Genomic DNA, 17,073 nt, shown 5'->3' with positions numbered 1-17,073 from the left:
ATTGCGTCCCATTTAGGGCTGGGATTTTCGGAGATATATCGTATCATAATTAAGGATAAGCATGGGGAGCGAGATAATTTACAGAATTCAGCGGCAGTCTCTGCAATCGATTTGCACATAGAACACAAGGGAAAATAGCAGAGAATGTTTAGAAAATCCAAGCCAATCTAACGAGATTTCGTCACTACAATATGAAGTTTATTCAAATTAAATCATATGAGTTATGCACCCACCAATGAGAGACGCTTCCCTCATTTCCTTGTAGTTTGCGATGTAGCTTTGTTCCATGTTAATCTTAAACTGAGTTTTCTTAATTTTAACCCTAAACCCAACCATGGAGAGTAACACCTCACCCTACCCAGATCGTAAACATAATTATATTCATGTTTAAAGCCCTGATATGTAATGCGGAGGAAAGCGAGACTTCTGGGTTCCGAACGTGTGTTCGTGAAGCGTATGTGATTGGTTGACGTATAAATCGTACAAATTGGCACCTCGTAGTATTGTGATGAATTATCACGAGACTATGTTGAGAGAATCAAAGTACATCACAAAAAACCTAAGTACCTTTCACAGATCTAACTTAAGGTACAAAGTAGAAAATTCAATTATGCTCATTAATTTCTGCTAAACTCTGAGAAGATTTGATGTCATTAACCTAATGATTATTTCGGCCTCAAATGCACTCGTTGTTGAACATTGTCATTAACCGATAACCTATAACCATTAACCTGCAACTGGGACATTGCAGTCTCTAGGCACGATCATTATTTCAAGATCGATTACACTTCGCGAGCTCTGTGCATGCATCAAGTGCTAAGAAGTGTAATTGTGCTTCAAATCATGATCGCCATGGAGACTCCTGATGTTGAGATGTATAGCGCAAAAGGAGTTACATTTTGGTCTGTTTTCAGCCAAAACTATTCATATCGCTTCAAGGCTTGTCACATTTACCTTCACGTAGGGCTGCTCGATTATGGCAAAAACTCATGTGCATGTTAAGCGCACACACATACGCCACCTAATCAGCTGTTACTAGATCGCTAGCGGATTATAAAATTACGTGCTCTGGATTACTTTCAACAGCAGAATAAGAATATGAACTGCCACAGTGACACAGTCCTAGCCTATTACAAATATAACCGCTTATTTTTTCGTTATTGACTTTTTGATCAGTTTGCTTGTCCGGTCGGGCAAGTAAAATACTCTTTCACTTGCCCCTTTAAAATCCACACAAGTTTTAAATATTATTTTTCCAAAAAAAGTCTAATCAAAAACGTATTTTGTTCCAGTGTATAATGGACTATGACAACACTCTTTCACCTTTATTTACATTTACATTTATGCATTTGGCAGACGCTTTTATCCAAAGCGACTTACAGTGCAATTATTACAGGGACAATCCCCCCGAAGCAACCTGGAGTTAAGTGCCTTGCTCAAGGACACAATGGTGGTGGCTGTGAGGTTAGAACCTGTGACCTTCTGATTAACAGCCCTGTGCTTTAAGCCACTACGCCACCACCACTCCTACATGTTCACCTTTATGTTCACTTCGATCCATCATTAACTCACACAAAATTAAATTTCTCTACTTAATAGAGCTGCGTATCACCAAAAGTTACAGGGAACTGAAAGTGTGCACTTTAACGTTATGAGCTCGAACACATCTGCCTCAGTTATGCGGACCGTTTAAATGACACTAGGTTGCACACCAGTCTATTATTGTAGTAACGCGATGGCACGTAACAACAAAACTAACCATGACTGGTCATTTACATGCCTCCAGTCGCTTCACATGCAAGCAGGTGATTCTCGGCACTGTCAAGAAACAAATCGGAAAAAGGGTCAAATTTATCGGCTGATGCCGAAAATGAAAAAAATTATAATAAATAAATCAGAATATCGGCCTCGACGATATATCTGTCGACCACTAGTTATAATGCGCACAAGTGACGAGTGTCCCCGTGCCTGAGTGTGCATCAGTCGGGAGAAGATTCAATCTCTTTCCCGGTCACTTCACACAACTCGTAGACACGGCGCTGACTGCACAGATAAATGCCAGTTTCTGAGTTTATTTTCATAACCCGCTTCCTTAATATTTGAACTTTAATAAAGGATACTTTAAAACTATAACGCTGGGGTGTTTCATTGCGAAACGGAATGTAGCACAATAATAGTTTTCTCGATTATCTTGTTTTCATTCGTATTTGAAAATAAAATTAATTTAATCGGCCAGCCCTATCGCCACAAGAGAAATACTGTAATTTCAATGGGATTCCGTGCGATCGTTCATTTTGCGCAATGGAATTCTGGTGGCGAAGAGTTTCCCCTCAAGGATTTCGTGTGGAGTTCAAGTTTGGTGAACTTTGACATGCGGATTCGCTTGGTATGGCAATGTCCACTGTTTGGGTGGTGCTTTGCACACAGCTACACAGGATATCATTTTAGCAGAGTGTTTCTTTTTAACATCCCTTTCACAGAGTATAAAGTGCAATGTTAAAAACAGGCTGCTTCGCATTTAGTTTTTTGCTGTTTTCATGTGTGCTCAACGTCGGCCAACGCCTTCTTCACCTGTGGAATTTCGGTGTGCAAAGGTAAAAATGACCGCACCTTCATAAGACATAGACTGAACCATTTGAGTCTTGTGGATTACCGTTATGCTGCCCGTTTGACTTTTTGGAGCTTGAAAGTTTGGACCCCTTTGACTTGCATTGAATGGATATTCACATCATATCTCCATTAAAAAGCTCCTTTTTTTTTGTATTCCGTGGAAAGAAAATCATATGATTTTGTGACGGCGTAAGAGTAAATGATGAGATAATTATTGTTTTTGGATGAACTATTCCTTTAACAAATTTCCTCAGTAATCCACATGATTTGAGGTAAAATGCAATTCCAAAACATTTTCAATTATGATCAGTTAGTATGATTGTGATATGGTTAAAGACCTGCTGGGGAAAATTCTAATTTCACAGTTACATAATTCTCTCTCTGCTGCGACATGCAAGCTTCTCATATCCTGTTTGTTATTGTGTAATTTGACGTGCATTTAAGGCCACTGACAAACTCGTTGCAAAATGAGCATAACCCATACTTAAAAGATCTAAAACCTGCATGATTCAATTTCAGAATTAAGACAGACTTAGCTCTGACAAAACCAGGTAGTGAAACAAAATTTTGGTAGTTTTTTTGGAAATGCTTCCTTTGCGCAGTTGAAAAGTTTGTTTAGCATCAGCAGGCTTGATTATGTCAATACAAAAGGTTTAAAAATCTGTGTTTAGCCAGGTCAAAAACGGTAAATGTGTAACGTGAGAAGCACATTCATAATAACTCCGGCATATTGACGTGCAGTGAGAGAATGGATCTATGAATTGGATTTGAGCACTCATGAAACACATTCATGGAACATTTCAGAATAGAACTGACCATGGATCACATACTCTATGTCTCTGTAATAGACCTTAGCAAGGCAAAGCAGCCGCTATCATGCAGAATGTTCCTGTTTCCAACCCTTAGGCAGGTGGGAATTTTTTTCAGGTTTATTTTATTAATCAAAATATTAGCTTGCGCAGCACACATCATTTTATCTCTCCTCATTTACTCACCCTTGTGCCATGTAAACTCGATGGACTGTCTTTCTTCTGCTGAACACAAACGAAGATATTTTGAAGGTTAGATGATGTGATTTTGCCCATTTGTCCGATGTTGTTTTATACAGTTTCCCAAAACTACAATGTATTTTTTAACAAACAGCACTCTGCGGATGCATCAAGCATGAGGAAGCGTAGTCGAGCTTCTTTAATGAACGCGCCTAGAACAGCATTTCCCAACCACTGTGCCGCGGCACACTAGTGGCGTGAAAGGTTGTCAGGTGTGCTGTGGAAAATTATAAAATTCCACAAAATAAATAAATGCATGAAAAAAAAACATTATTTCAGGGATCCAAACCTCCTCACCTTTCGGAGAAATTTGCCATTTTGATACCATAATCGGTCACTATTGTGATTTGTGAAGAGCAATGATTAATGTGCAAAAGTGACTGATATTTATACGCATTAAGGGTCTTTCACATGACTCGCGTCAGCGCTGCAGAACACACTGAAGTCTATGAAGTGACGTCACTTCACACCGAAGTGTTTTTCACACACACGTTTTTGCTTCATCAATAATGTCTTTTGAGAGTACTAAGCAACAAGAAATATTTCAAAACTGTCCAAATTTGTGAAGAGGCATTGAATGTCTCATGATTTCTTTTAATAAATTATTAACTTGTAGTTTACGAATATCAGAGACCCCAGTTATTCAACTAATTTAAATTCACCAAGAAAACGCTTAGACCTAAACGAGTCCTTTTATTACTTTCTGCTATCAAAGCAACTGCATGCTTTTTTTCTCTCTTCCGAATACGTTTTCAATGTTTATTGTGCACACCTCCTGCTTTTTTATGTAAAATCGCCCCTCTGTGATGCTTTCTGCAACTCGTGTCATGTGGAGGGCAGTGCAGCACTTGACGCTGGTTTCAGCCTCCAGAACCAAATTAAAACTGCCACGAGAAGTCATCTGTCTGATTCAAAGATGCAAAATCTAATGACAATTGCCTCAGCATCAGTCTTCCGTGATGCGTTTACGCACAGGCGAGCACACAGTTTAAGTCAACGCGGACGAGGAGGAAGATTTGAGTTGTCGACTGAGTTCTGTTCAGTTCATTTTTTACGATTTTTGTTCATATTTTAATCGTATTTGTTTTTTGTAATATTGCGTTGTTGTGTATTAGTGGCCTCCGCTGTCACTGCGGGGAAAAAATATAATCTGTTATATGCTCGTCATGTAAGTTTGTGATTAAAAATGTGAACTAAAATAAAAGCTGTTAAATGTCTTATCCATAAAATATGAAAATTAAAATGACTGGTAATAATAGATTATGACGGAATTTTTGAGACCCTGTCTGTTAAAACGACGGTCGATGAGAAAGTCTAACGCAAGCACTGTTTGTGACTTTTATTTTTATTTTTGAATAGCAGAATTTCAAACATTACAGTAAACACGCTGGTGGACAGAAAACATGACAAGTTCTTGAAAAGAACATTTTGACGATGGTTAGCCTATGTGGGATGGTGGTGTGCTGTCTAATTTTTTATTTGAAAAAAGTGTGCCGTGGCATAAAAAAGGTTGGGAAACACGGGCCTCTAAGACTGCAGATGTCAAGAGTGAATAAGTTGTTACATTTTTATCTGTTCTCACCCAGAGCAGTTGTATCGCTTCAGAAGACATTGATTAACACCCTGTCGCCGGTTTTTAGTTTGTCCCTCCTTGGATTACTGTCGATAGATACTCACCACTGCTGACCGGAAGCACCCCACAAGCCTTGCCGTTTCAGAGATGCTCTGACCAAGTCATCTGGCCATAACAATTTGGCCCTTGTCAAAGTCGCTCAGGTCTTTACTCTTGCCCATTTCTCCATCGTACAACATGTTGACTATGAGAACAGATTGTTCACTTACCATCTAATCTACCCAGACCTTGACATGTGGCCTTGTTTGGAGATGATCAATGTTATTCGCTTAACCTGTGAGTGGTCATAATGATTTGGCTCATTGGTGTATGAATGTGGTTAGAATGGTAGAGGAATGTGATTAAAATGAAATCAGTGACCTTGCTGTGATACTAAAAGTTAGCTGGTAACATTTTATTTTGTTGCTCTTGGGAACTGCTAGTGTTTTGTACTGTTTTATGTGACATTTAAGTGAATATGGGATTGCAGGTGATCTGAAATTGACCTCCCATTTGAGAGACCCAGTGGAGCAAGGTTTCCCGATGAAAGCTGACAAATTGATATATGACATTGAAATACCAGACTTGTCATTGAACTGATTGCTGGGCATGCACATGATGCCAATCAGGACTCCCTCTCTAAGAGGCTTGTGAAGTCATAATCCTAATTATTCAGCTTGACAGCCTCAGCCTCAGCCTCAGTAATACTTCAGCTGCCTGCCCTTCCCTGTTGCTCTGAATCTTTATTATTATGAGTCAGACATGTAAATAGGGTTGTTGGTCAGCCATTTTTAGTTATTTAGGGTTGACGAATGGAGCTGGTTGAAGTTTTGTTCATGTGGTAAACATGGTACTTGATTTTTGATTGGATAGGTCCCTCGCTAATGTTTACAATATACATTGTTGGAGTTTGTTGGGGGTAATGTGTCCCAGTTGTTTAAAATGTGAGCTGTTAACCAAAAGTGGTGGCTCAGTGGTTGAGGCTCAGGATTACTGACCAGAAGGTCAGGGGTTCAAGCCCCAGCACCACCAAGATGCCACTGTTGGGCCCTTGAGCAAGGCACTTAACTCCAGTTTGCTCCGGGGGGATTGTCCCTGTAATAAGTGCACTGTAAGTCGCTTTGGATAAAAGCGTCTGCCAAATGCATAAATGTAAATGTAAATGTAAAAGGTTATAGGTTCAAATCCTGCAATGGTCCATCTTGTTCTTGAGCAAAACACCTTTTCACCCAAAAATGAAAATGCTGTCATAATTTACACATCCTTGTGGTGTTTCAAACCCGTACAACATCTTTCCTTGTAACACAAAATTAGATTTGGCCTGTTAATCAATAAAAAATTGTATCTTGATAATTTCATGACATGCCAATAACTTCAAATTAATTATAATGAATCGCATATATCAATATTTTCAGAGAAAGGACCCTAAATATCATTAAATATAAATACTACTTAATTCATATAATTATAAATATAATATTCACTGAACATTAACACCACCCGCCTAATATTGTGTAGGTCCCCCACATGCCACCAAAACGGCGCCAACGCGCATCTCAGAATAGCATTTTGAGATGATATTATTCTCAACTGGCAGTTAGGCTTATAGGGTTTGGATTTGGGTTAATATAATATGCGTTCCTGTTGACTTTAATACATCATTTACTATTAAAAATACAACTATTGCCACTCTGGATATATCACATGTTCCTATATGCTTAACAACACTTCCAGCTTCAGCCACTGGGGGCACTGGATCAAATTTTTGTCAATTTAGACAGATTTCAGCAGTTTCAACCTACTTTTGCCGAATTTGCTGTCTATCTGATCACTTTTATGAACGTAATCTTGTGTTTTGCTTTTTTTTGGCCATTTTCTTAAGTGCACCATGTGAGATTGTAATCGATTGCTTAGAATTGTAGTAGCACACATCTCCTCAACAAGAGTATTATTTGAGTTCTCATTCATGTCCTTAAATGATACACACAAAACAGAAGCTTTATACTTAATGAATTGTTCAAATTAGCAATAGTAAGAGTGATGCTTGCCATAGTACTATGCACTGTTAATAAAGGTGAAATTATATTCCAGAAGCATCTATTAACATTTCAGTATAAGCCAAGCAAAACGGTTTTGAAATGAAAACCACAAAAGGTTAAATGTGTATTTTGTAGTGCAAAATTTTTAACAAAAACTGCATCATACTGTGCTAAAAAGTAGGCTAACTTTTCCTGCATAGTTGTTTTACAAAGTGTGAAATAAAATTTCCTTTTGACAGAATAGTTGTTTACTGCAGGCAGCCTTGTCTGTGTTTGCATTTTATATTAAAAACAGGAATCCATCAGCCTGGGCTTCCTGGTGATATGATAGGAAGTTACCTCTTAGGAACTGTCAGAATATGACAGCTACTCATCTCATCCAAACTCATTTCTGAAATAATCAGGTCAGATATGGCAGGAAGAATAAAGGCAGACTTATGCACTGATTTGTTTTTGCTTCTACTGCCATGACATGCATTTATTGTAGTGTAGCAGACTCTCTAAATAGAAGAGGAATTTGAAGAAAGGGGGTAAAAATATAATTTCTGGGCTGGTGAGCTTCAAATGCCACGTGGGCGAATTAGATGCTCATTGTGTAAACGTGAACAGCATGAATAGCAATTGACAGCAAGCCGAGGTGATGTCCTGGGTGTGACATACTTATGCAGAGTGGGAGTCTTGAAATGGTGGTCGTTTTGACTGCTAGATAGCTTATAAAGGCCAAGTTGAATGCCAAGAAGTTAACACCTCACTGACTCTTCAAAAAAAAAAAAAATGGAATGAATTAGGGCTGGGTGATTATAGCTGGAAAAAAATCTATTTTTGACTATATTCAATATACTGTATATCTTAATATTTATGTATTTGCTCAGAAATGCCATAAAATACATTTTAATCAGAGGAACCACCATTTCGTCCATGCAGTCACTGTGGCCAATAATACTGTAAGATTTTAGGCATGAGTTATTCACACTGTTTTTCACTAAATGAACACAAGGAAGAATATTGAATCATTTGCATTTATTCCTAAAAAGTTTTTGTGGGATACAAACATTTAAGAGGCTGGAGAGAGGAGCACTGAGTGAGGTGGTCAAATTGTTTTGTAGAATTCCTTAGAAATTTTACTTTTAGACAATCTTTATCTAAAATTAAAAAGGCAAAAAAAAAAGGCCAGCTGACCGAGCCAGCGAGGGATCACAATTTGTAAAATGACACCATCTTTAGGAAAATTAATGGCCAAATAAAAAGCACATTCATTTTGTTACGCTATTCAAAATGCCGCTTATTTTTATATTGGCAACAAAATCATTGTCAATATTCAATATACATACAGTATATCGGCTTGCCCTATTGTGAATATGTGGTTTGGTTCACTTGTAGTCCCTCATTTACAGCCACCATAGGGATTACGTTCTCACAGACGCTATAGCATTAAAACAGTTCCGTCTCCGTGTCCAGCAATAAACGCAAAAGCTTTCTTGGCTGCCATTTCCTCCTATTTTTTTAGAACCTCCTTTTTCATCCTCTTGTAGACAAGAATGGAGAAGTGAGGTGAAATTGGGGCACTCGCGTGACTTCGACCCATCTTAAATTTAGGCAAGAGTTTTTTTTTTCTTCTGGAGGTATTGATTTATTCATGATGTGTTGTTTTTTGTGTGTCATGTTTTGCAGAACGAATCTCGAATTCTACGTGTCAAGGTCATTGCTGGCATTGATCTGGCGAAGAAGGACATTATTGGTGCCAGGTGAGGAAGAACTAAAGGAGGTGCAGAGAGAGCACTGCACCTGTTCAGTGTGTTCCCTCATTCATTAGCAAATGCAAATGTTGGAACCATTCAAATGTCTGTGCGTGCATTTGTGTGTGCTTGTGTGTTTTCCTCCTTTAGCTGTGTGCCAGACCAACTGAGCTGTACTCAGAGGATCTGTATTTCTCTCCATTTAGACAATAGACTTATCCAAACAAATGATCTGCCACCGGAAAGGTTAACAAAGAGAGATGCTTGGCTAATCTAATTTGTGCAATGTTGCGATTTTCTTTTTATTTAACTTGGAAGTCCAAAAGTCAGGGGTCAGAGTATGTGTAAACTTTTCCAGTGCTCATTCTCAATTTGTGATGTCAAGTGTGAGTCAGAATAAGTGCATATGTTTCTATGTAAATTAAAAGGCCGTTTACAACGTTTAGTGTCAACTTTGGACTAAAGTTGACACAAATCTTCAACCAGATCTCATGAAATTTATGTGACAATGGCAGTATTTTTGCAAACTGAAATGACGTGCTGCTTTACACATTTGGCTAGTTTCCTAGTGAAATGTCTAGCGGGGGGTGCCAAATTCAAGTGAAATTATTTTATAATCAGACTAGGTTTTTAAGGTGAATATTAGATGGACGTTTTAATGTGTAAAAAAAAGTTTGCAAGACTGTAGTGATAGTAACGTTCATTCTATGAGACAAGGTTGAAACTTTTAGTAATCGATACCCATACAGGTGAAATGTTATGATTCTTAATACCAATTTAATACCTTGGCAAAAACTTAATTATATAAAATTATATTTAATTAAAATTGCAAGTAATGTTGTAATGAATAAGGGGCTGTTTGCACTAAAAGCTTTTTTTACATTATTTTATTTGTTTTTCTATTTAAATGTGGTAGGTGAACATCTATTACTATTGCAATGCATCTTGTTGTTTTTTTTAGCATATAGTTTGTGTATGAAGTTAAATAACTTCAAAGCATGTCCTGAGATACCTGAGCGTGGCAGGGCGGAGGGCGGGGTCGGGTCGTGATCCTACACACCCGGTCCCGTATTAGGCTAATTATGCCTCCGTGAGGTTTAAGGGCTGACTGCAGAGGGCCGTGCGGGAGAGAGAGATCGTTAGCGGACATGTCCGTCATGTGTGTTTGTGTTGTCTTTTAAGTTTTCCATTAAACTATGATTTATATCGTCAAGCCGGTTCTCGCCTCCTCCTTTCCCATCCTTTAACTGTTTTACACTGTGTTATGTTCTCTTTATTGCGCTGTATCTAGAATTATTTAGCACCAGAACACATTTGGTCTGAACAGACGGTCTCTAAGACTTGTAAATTTGTTGTCCGTTGGTAAACTTTTGAAATCTTTCATGCATGTACTCAATTTGTGATGTCAAATGGGCATCCAAATAGGATAGTTTATATAGAATTGTATAGGCTATTCACAATATTTCTGCCAACATTGGACTAGGGTTGGCTCAATACCAAATTTTGATACACTGCAAAAACTAATGAACAATCCATTATTGAAAAAAATGTAAAGGCATTTAATTTAATTTAGCTATAAGCAAAATCTCTAAGACAAGTAATCTTCTTATGAGTAAGACATGTCCATTTTTTACATCAGATCTGAGTCTTGTAGGGGCTTTGGAACCAGAAAACGTAACACTTGCCACCTATTCACAAATCTTGATTTAAGAGTTGATCTTCAAATTCAAATTGAAAGTGTCTTGTGCTTGGCTCTTTGTAATGTCCAAAGACTATACCACTTTTATAAATATGGCCTTATCAGCTTTTCCCTGTTCTATTACATAATGGACATATTTATTGTTACTGCAGATCGATGTATTTCCTTCCCCTTTTCTCAAAGTTGGATTCCCCTCATTTAGTTAAACTAAACTACCGCAAAATTAAGAAAGCTAAGAAACCATGGTGTTTACAAAATGTTGCAGCATTTTCTTAGCTGATATGTTTGGAGGTTTTATTTGGGCGTATTTGAACTGGTGGCAGATCTCAGTCTCACTCTCGTATCATAGTTCTCCTGAAAACAATATTATAGTTACCATGGTAAATTGTTGTAAAAGGCTGCAAAAGTGGGTTTTCAATTCCATTGAGCTGTAAAAATGCATCTCTTTACTTTTGTATCTCTTCTCGTACTCTCTCTGTCTGTCTGTCTGTTTCAACCTGTCCTCTCTCTCTTCCTCTCCTGTGGTGAAGATGTCTTCTGTTGTAACTGCTGATCTAGTGTAGACTTCTATAGATCTGTCTCTTACAATCACAGAGCCCCATTGTATGTGTGTGTGTGAGTGAGTGTGCATCCTAACGTCCTGCTGGCAGTAGACGGACCAGCTCTATGCAAATTATCTTTATATGTGCTGGGATGCATCAATATGGAATTTTAAATCTGATAATCGATAATCAAGAGCTTGTGGCTGAGACAGATAACCGATATCTTTACTTTTTTCAGCTCAGAGCAGCTTGCTTTAGATCTTAACTAGTTAACTGAAACAGGCACATTTGTTTCACACACACAGACCAAACAATAGCAAGTATTTGCATGTGAAAGCCATTATACGCACATTCAAGGCATATACAAACCGGATTTATATCAAAGAATGCCTGTATTTGTGGAGTTTTCACTCACAGTTAATACAGTCATGCAATGTATCAGGACACTATATCAGTATCAGAAGTGTGTATGTTCAAAAGACAGCCTGCTGGGATGTCAGTAACCCTGCATTCTTTGAGATTAAGATGCCCCGATGCCAACAGCTCTCTGATGTCATCATGAATTCATCTTTAGAACTGTGTGTTTTTTTTTCCTATCTCTATTTCTGCCTTGTGGACGGATCGCTCGACTGCACCATACCTGCAAAACAAAGAGTGTGTTTCTGAGTCTGGCACATTGAGTTTATGAGGACCATGTTACATTTATGCTAAATAAAAGCAGAGCAAATATCACAGATGTCTGAGCAGAGATTGAGAGGGATTGACAGGGCCTCGCTCAACTCGATGCCACAAAATGCTTCCTTTCAAATGCATTGGCCTTCGTTTAAAGCCCTCAAACTGAAACTGCTGCAACATACACTCACTGAGCACTTTATTAGGGACACTATGGTCCTCATAAAGTGCACAACATGTTCTTCTGCTGTTGTAGCACATCCACCTTTAAGGTTCGATGTGCCGTGCATTCTGAGATGCTATTCTGCTCACTTCAATTGTACAGAGTGGTTATCTGAGTTACTGTAGCCTATCTGTCAGCTCGAACCCGTCTGGCCGTTCTCCGTTGACCTCTCTCATCAACCAGATTAAACACCTTCCGCAGAACTGCCACTCACTGGATGTTTTTTGTTTTTTTGGCACCTTCAGAGTAAATTCTAGAGACTGTTGAGCATGAAAATCCCAGGAGATCAGCAATTAAACAAATACTCATACAAGCCCATCTGGCACCAACAATCATGCCACTTTCGAAATCACTGAGATCAAATTGTTTCCCCATATTGATGGTTGATGTGAACATTAACCCTTACCCTGATCCATACATGATTTTATGCATTGCTCTGCTGGCACACGACTGGCTGATATGATAATCACATGAATAATTAGGTGTTCAGGTGTTCCTAATAAAGGGCACAGTGAGTGTATCTCACCCATTTGTTAACCTCCATTCCTGACTTCTGCAAGTCTTTGACCACACTGGTACCAGTTTTAAGAGGCCAGCCCAATGTAGATTATCTAATATAAAGCGTTTTTCTTTTCATTTGTTTTGGCATAAAAATGGACAAACAAATGAGAGTTTCCTGTTTTTGAAATGTAGGATTTTTAGGACTTTGGAAGACTTTTTGAAGAAGGTCTGTTTGACTGACTACAATGGCAGTTAAGAGCTGAAAAGAAAAGGGTTATTCATAAAACTGCAGAAACTGGTGACGCTGTGCTAGGTCTAATTATATTTGATTGGAAATAAGTTTTGTAATAAAGTATGGTTGAAAAACGACAAACGTATCCTTTTAGCTAGATTTCTTCCAGCATTTGCTATAGAGTGCAACAGTGCCCGCCCACTTTTTCAGCCATCAGGATTCCGGAAGTATATTCTCCATTAATTTCTTCCATAGCAAAATCCTTCATAAAAGAGTTGTAAGCCCCAATCAGCTCCGAGGAGAATCACAACATCACAAACTTTATTTTGAAGAAAAAATTATTTGTAAATCGGACACAAATACAAAGTGTACTAAAAAAAGTTATATTTATGTGTTGATTTGATTGAACAGGTCTGGTAGTAATCAGGCCTGGGTGTGTCTAGTCCAGCTAAACCCCATTATGATTGCAGTTTAATAGATTTGGGGATTTAGTAACTAAGGGCCCAGTTGGTAATGGATAATTTTTTAGCTTCAATAAATAATATTATCATTTAAAAACTGTATTTTGTGTTTACTCAGATTGCCCTTGTTTTATGTTATATTTTGTCAGGTCAGGCCCCAAGTCAAGATGGGGGCAAATACTTTCTCCAAAAATTGTGTGTATATATATATATATGTATATATGTATGTGTGGCCCATTGACGAATAAGGTTTACAATTGACCAAAAATTTAAATAGGTTAAAACTGCACATCAAAGTAGTTTTTGCCTTTATGAGGATTTTATGGCCTTCTTACTAAACCTTATGTTCAAACAATGTATTTTAAGTGTTTTAATTGAGAATCATGTGAAGACACCAGTCAAAATGTCATACGGGACAACGTTAATTAATTTTCTAAATATTATCATATGAAAACTTTTTTAATCAATAATGCTTAATGAATATATAAAGTGAGGCAGTAACCAATATTTAGAGCTCGGAAAATAAAACACAATAATTTTTTCTCATTATAATGTGTTTGCTTTAAACATGACCCTACTTATTAATGTTCTTTACACACATTTTAATGCTGCAAAATGTCTGAAAATGTTTTACAGTACTTGGCATCATACTATTATTGTTTTCTCAACTCACAAAATGAAATTATGCATTTTAAGCGAGAAAATCTGCGTTATCCCGCCTGACTGAAATTGTTACTCTGTATGACACCTTTTGAGTTTACACATGAATTGTAATTTTTACACAATTTACACATAATTGATGTTCATAATACATTTCTATGTAATGCAAAGGGAGACACACTGAAAATAGATTATTTCTTGGAAATTAATTAGGCTACACTGTAAAGAAACCTTGCTGCTCTCTCTTTGTATGATTGTGGCATCTAGAAAAATCATCCAAATGTGAAAACTGTACATATACATATTAACGATTAATAATTATATATATAATTCTCTTTTTATACTTAATAACATGCTTTATTAACAGAGAAGTTATTTCATGTTTGTTAAGGCTATATTAATGTGTAATTTAAGCTAAACTTCTACAATGTGTCCCAAAAATTAATCAGCATTAATATAGTTCAGGCCCCGAAAATATGGGCGAATTCAAATCTAAAGTGATAGTCCCTATGCCCTACTCACTACAAAGGACTAAGCTCTTGATGTGGGCTCTCTAAATGAAGCATGACATTACAATTTGATTGTAGCCATCAAAAATTTTTTTTGTAAAAGAGCCTTTTGTGAATAAATAAACTTTCTTATTTTTGTTTGTAATGACTCTTTAAGTGACGTCCCCTTCCTGAAGTGCCCTTTGATCACTATTCTGCATGGGAATTTTCACAGAGCATCTTAAATGTTTTAATGAAAGAAAACCTGTCCTTTTGTAGGCTACTAAATGAGTTACAGTTAATGTCACAAAATTGCTTATTTGATTACGGATCACGAAAATTTTTGCAATCTTAAATATTTCTTATATTATGTCATACATTTTAAAAATCACACAGAGTGGTAATTACTTGCACGCAATCAACAACAAGAGTGGAGCAGGCTATTTTACTTGTATGAAGTTTTCGCACCTGCATTCCAAACTACATCTCATTGTAATCCTTCCTAATGATAACGCAGCGTGTTTCAGTGATCAGCTGAATTGGAGACTAAACACTATTAAAATGTGCAAGCCATTCGCACATCACAAGCCGGTCAACTATTTAGCCCTTTTCGGTGAATCACTTCACAAAAATGTTATTTCCAGGTTTAATTTATATTTTGATTAGACTCTGATTTCTATGTTTTCTCTTTGAATCTTTTAATGTAATTTAAACGTGACTGGTTAAAGGAGGGTGTACCTGTTGCTGGGTTGGAAATCTCAAGGATTAATAGTGGTGTTTTCCTTATTACATCACATGTTGTTCTGAAAGCATTAAGAAACAAATGAAACACGGAATGTAGGCTGTCTTCCATGCCTCCTGACCGAAGCAAAGCGGGCACATTTACTCACTTGATTAACCGAAAGTGTTGCACTGCCGGCTCTTGATGCGTGAATGACTTGCACGCGCTGCGCGAGTCTATTGGGTATACTGCAGTCTCATCACATTTTAACTTTTTTTTTTTTTGTCTCCCATTCAGCTCATGAAAACATTTTGTGTGATCATGAGGAAGAATTACATCAAGATGTAGATTGGAATATAGGTGCAGAATTTCATCTGAATAAAACTACGTCTACACACTCTCGCTGTTGCTGGCTCAATGATTCAAGGATGGCATACGTGCCATAGGTTGCCGACCCCTAATTTGACCTAGTGTGTGTGTGTGTGGTGGGGGGGCATATTAGCTTACAACAAACTGGGACTAGCTAACTAGCTTGTCTGGTTGTTGAAGAAAATTTGGTATAGTTAAAGACATATTTTGCAAACATTTTATCTAATCACTTATGGCATATTTTATGCTGACAGGTTTAACATGTTAAGCTTGGGCAAAGCAAGCAAGAAAGCAAACCTATGGAAAATTTGTCAGTAGGAAAGTAAGCTACTCATTCACCTCAGTTGAATTTCCCGCCACTGAAGAGAGAAAAAACTGCATTGTGATGTCACTAGAGTTGATGGCCTTTTCTTAAAGGGGCGAATTCCCCAATATGATAGGTTGGACAATCATTTAATTTAATTATAATTTAATAATTAAATATTATTAATATATAATTTGTTAGTATTTAACTAAACAATGTTCATTACAACGTGTTAATATCACAGTAAGAATGGAAATTATACAAATAAATGTTGAAAACTGTATAAAAAGAATATAATGTCAAACATGTATATGTATACACGGGATGACATTATGGGCTAACAGAAAATAACTGTTATCCTATTTGACAAAACTGTTATCCAGTATGACAAAACTCAGTTTGATCCTTAATCAGGCAGTTGTTTTGGTTACCTATAAAAATCTGCAACCTTGACCTTCAACTTCCAAGTATGTAAATTCATATTAAATAAACACATTTGCATAAAATTAACATTTATATGTTTTTTTTTTTACTTTACTACGTTGTGTACCAATGAGCAAAAAGGGTAAATTAAACCCATTTTAAGAGAGACTTACCTTTCACCATTGTTTGGGGGTCCTTCAGGGTCTTCCTGATTGTGTAGCATCCTGTCTGATAACTTGTCAAAATAAAATGCCCAATGAAATTACTCCAGATTGCTTGTTAACCCGGATGACGTTGACTGACTGCCAGTTTTGGGACAGAATGCTCCAAAGCATAACAATCAACTGGATGTCATATTTTTTTTTTATATTTTACTATATTGTTGGCAACACTCATACAATAATGCCTGTGGCAGAGATTTTAGGTTTTATTTGATTTGTAATATTTTTTTGTAGCTTTTGTACTACATTTATTTGTATTGCTTTGTTTTTTGTTTGGTTCTTTGTTGTTTGTTTTGTTTTAATTTAACTTTTATTCGATTTTTAGAATATAATCTAGACTGTTTTTTCCCCTGTTTTGGGGTTTGGGATTCTTTTATCCACAGATTTAAACATTTTGGATATTTTTGCTTTGACATAGTTTTGTTTTCAGAAGGCCACTTTATCTCCGATTTAAAAAAAAAATTATAATAAAAAAATAAAATTGGCATTGGTCTTTCTACAAAGAAGAAAA

At 37.0% G+C, this 17,073-nt stretch overlaps 1 protein-coding gene across 4 annotated transcripts in view; it reads left to right on the top strand.

Annotated features, from left to right (window-relative positions):
- The window catches only part of nedd4l (NEDD4 like E3 ubiquitin protein ligase), a 97,325-nt gene that overhangs the window by 11,860 nt on the left and 68,392 nt on the right, over positions 1–17,073 (top strand). For all 4 annotated transcript variants that reach the window (XM_052104153.1, XM_052104152.1, XM_052104151.1 and 1 more), the window contains exon 2: positions 8,982–9,055. In XM_052104153.1, coding sequence (XP_051960113.1) covers positions 8,982–9,055 — 74 coding nt within the window. The remainder of the gene's footprint in view (positions 1–8,981; positions 9,056–17,073) is intronic.

This window comes from Xyrauchen texanus, chromosome 34, assembly GCF_025860055.1.
Source record: "Xyrauchen texanus isolate HMW12.3.18 chromosome 34, RBS_HiC_50CHRs, whole genome shotgun sequence".
NCBI classification, from domain to species: Eukaryota; Metazoa; Chordata; class Actinopteri; order Cypriniformes; family Catostomidae; genus Xyrauchen; species Xyrauchen texanus.
Note: the sequence above shows the minus strand (reverse complement) of the source record. Positions and strands in the feature narration are given on the sequence as shown.